The sequence below is a fragment of the Galeopterus variegatus genome, unplaced genomic scaffold, assembly GCF_000696425.1.
Source record: "Galeopterus variegatus unplaced genomic scaffold, G_variegatus-3.0.2 Scaffold231, whole genome shotgun sequence".
Taxonomy (NCBI): Eukaryota; Metazoa; Chordata; class Mammalia; order Dermoptera; family Cynocephalidae; genus Galeopterus; species Galeopterus variegatus.
In genome coordinates, this window is record NW_007726342.1 from 48,469 (window position 1) to 50,943 (window position 2,475).

A 2,475-nucleotide genomic window follows, 5' to 3' on the forward strand; every position below is an offset into this window, starting at 1 on the left:
GGGGGGGGGGGGGGGCTGATTGTTTTTATTTCTCGCGTCACGCCTGGGCGGGAAAGATTTTGAACGCCGCGTGATATAGGACGCGGAGAACAGCGGCGCAGAGATTGCAAAATCGGGGGTGGCGCGACACCTGCCCGGGGACCCGAGCACCCGCGGGCCGGGCGCACGGGGCTGGGCAGGGCTCGGGGACCCACCGGGCGGGCACTCGGGAAACAGCGCGGGCGCAGCAGTCGAGCACCTCCGCGGCAGAGGGGAGGGCGCTTGGACGGCCGGGATTATAATTCCATTTTGATTGCTTGGGGTCTTTGTTGTCTGAAATTGCCTTTAGGGTGTGATGATGCACCTTCCCCTGCTTGGGATATTCTTCTGTTAAAAAAGGGCGGGGACGAGGCTGTGAATGCAATCAGTGCTGCTCGAATATTAGCCGCCTTATTTGATGGAGACTAAGTCCCGCGTCACATTTGTCTTTGTGGACGCCTGTTATTTCCGAAAGTTATTATTTTCCCCTCCCCTAGTGAAAGTGAGCGTCTGAGCTATGTGCCAGCAGGCACGCTTGTGTACAAGCACCAGCAAGTCACAACCAAACCAAGGTCTCTCTCTCTAGCCTCGCAACTCTTTTGCATAGATTTTTTTTTTTTTTAAGTTTGTTAGATCGGAAGCAACTTTCATCTGTTTTTCTTAAAAAGTTTCCATAACTCCGAAGGCCTCGTTGCAGATGCTGTGTGATGGGCTCGATCACTCTCAGGGATGGGGAATACAATTAAAAATCTGAACCATACCTGGCCTCCTCACCTCTCGGGAACCTGCCGTTGAGACATCGTAACATCATCAACTTTTATGGGATGGAATATTTCAGACTTTTTAAAATGTATGGCTGCTTCTCTAGTTTCTTTCTGGAAAACTGCTGAGACTCCCAAGGGCTTTTCCTGAGATAATTACTGCACAGCCTTAGCCCCACCAGTCCCCTCCCTTACCCCCGCACCCAGGGGGCGGTGGGAACAGGTGTATCCTCTTTAAGCTTTTTCGTGCGGAAGACTGGAGATTTCAAAATAAGTAAAAAGTGGAAATGTTTAGGTCTTTGCTAGATGTTTGAGTTAAGCCTTCATCTGAATTAAAAAATAAAATAAAACTAGTTTAAGTCAGCTAGCCTTCCTTGTACATTAAGATTGTTTAAAAATTCATGTGAATATGTTTACCCAATTAAAAATTTTACTAGCATTTCAGCGGATCAGTGCTAATTGTGTTGCAGAATATTGCAGTATGTTTAGAGAAATGAGTCATAATGAGATTATTCTAGGTAGTCCCCTCAGTAACATAAGGTGAGACCTTAGTGTAAAATTCAAAAACTGAATCAGTTACATTTTAAAAAGTAAGAGAAAGGGGGAAAAGCAATCAATTCTTTGTTATTATTCATTTACCATTACACATCATATGCTTTAAATACAGATTTTCAATAATTTCACAAAGTTATTCATTTACTCAGACAAGTTCCCACCATATGCCAGCCACTGTGATGGACTCTGAGGATCAAATAATAACAGTCGTCACTTACAGGGTGCTTATTTTGTATCAATAAATATATAGATTACCTTGCACATCTATAAGTATTTATTGTTCTTACAATATATTGTGCTAGGTGCTGGGGTTATACTGTTGCACAAACCCCTGTGGTTCATGCCTTTAGTGGGGAAGATGGAGAGAAAATATATTAGTAAACTAATCGCAGCTTTTAAAATGTAAGTCATGTTCTTTCTCTTTCTTTTTTTTTTTTTTTGGTGGCTAGCCAGTATGAGGATCCAAACCCATGACCTTTTTTTTTTTTTTGTCTTTTGTCTTTTTTCCGTGTCCGGCAATGGATCGCAACCCTCAGTGTTGCCCCCGTACCGGACCGGGGACCGGCAACGGGATTGCAACCCTCGGTGTTGCTCCCGCGCCTCGCTCAGCCAGTGAGCGGGAACCGGTCTGTATGTGGGATCCGAACCCTCGGGCGGGAGCGCCGCCGCACTTCCCAAGCGGCGCACTATCCAGTGCGCCACCGGGCCGGCCGCCCATGACCTTTGTTTTATGAGGCTGTGCTCCATCCCACTGAGCTAACCAGCCAGCTCTAAAATATAAATCAGATCACACCACTCTTCTGTTCAAAACCTCAGTGGCTTCCCATCTTGTTCTGAGTGAATGGCAAAGACCTGACAGTGGCTCCCAGAGCTTACCTCTTCTGGTTTCCCTGCTCCTCCATCCTTTTACTTTTCTCATCTCTGCTGCTCTACTCCCTACTCAGGCCACTACAGCCAAACTTGCTTCCTTGCTGTCTGAGGGCCTTTGAACTTGCTGTGCTCTGCCTGGATTGCACCCCCCAGTCCCCACCAGCTTCCATCTCTCTGCTGGTTCTCTCTCTGACCCCCTTCACTTCTTTACTCAATGTTATGTCTTCAGTGAGCTTTCACTGACCCCCCACATTTAAAATTGCAATCATCC

The 2,475-nt window shown here is 46.6% G+C and overlaps 1 protein-coding gene across 1 annotated transcript in view; it reads left to right on the plus strand.

Annotated features, from left to right (window-relative positions):
- LOC103585331 (testis-specific Y-encoded-like protein 6) overlaps positions 1–447 on the plus strand; it is a 25,141-nt gene extending 24,694 nt beyond the window's left edge. The window contains exon 2 of the mRNA XM_008566256.1: positions 329–447. Within this exon, the coding sequence (XP_008564478.1) occupies positions 329–447 (119 nt within the window). The remainder of the gene's footprint in view (positions 1–328) is intronic.
- The last annotated feature ends 2,028 nt before the right edge of the window (positions 448–2,475 follow it).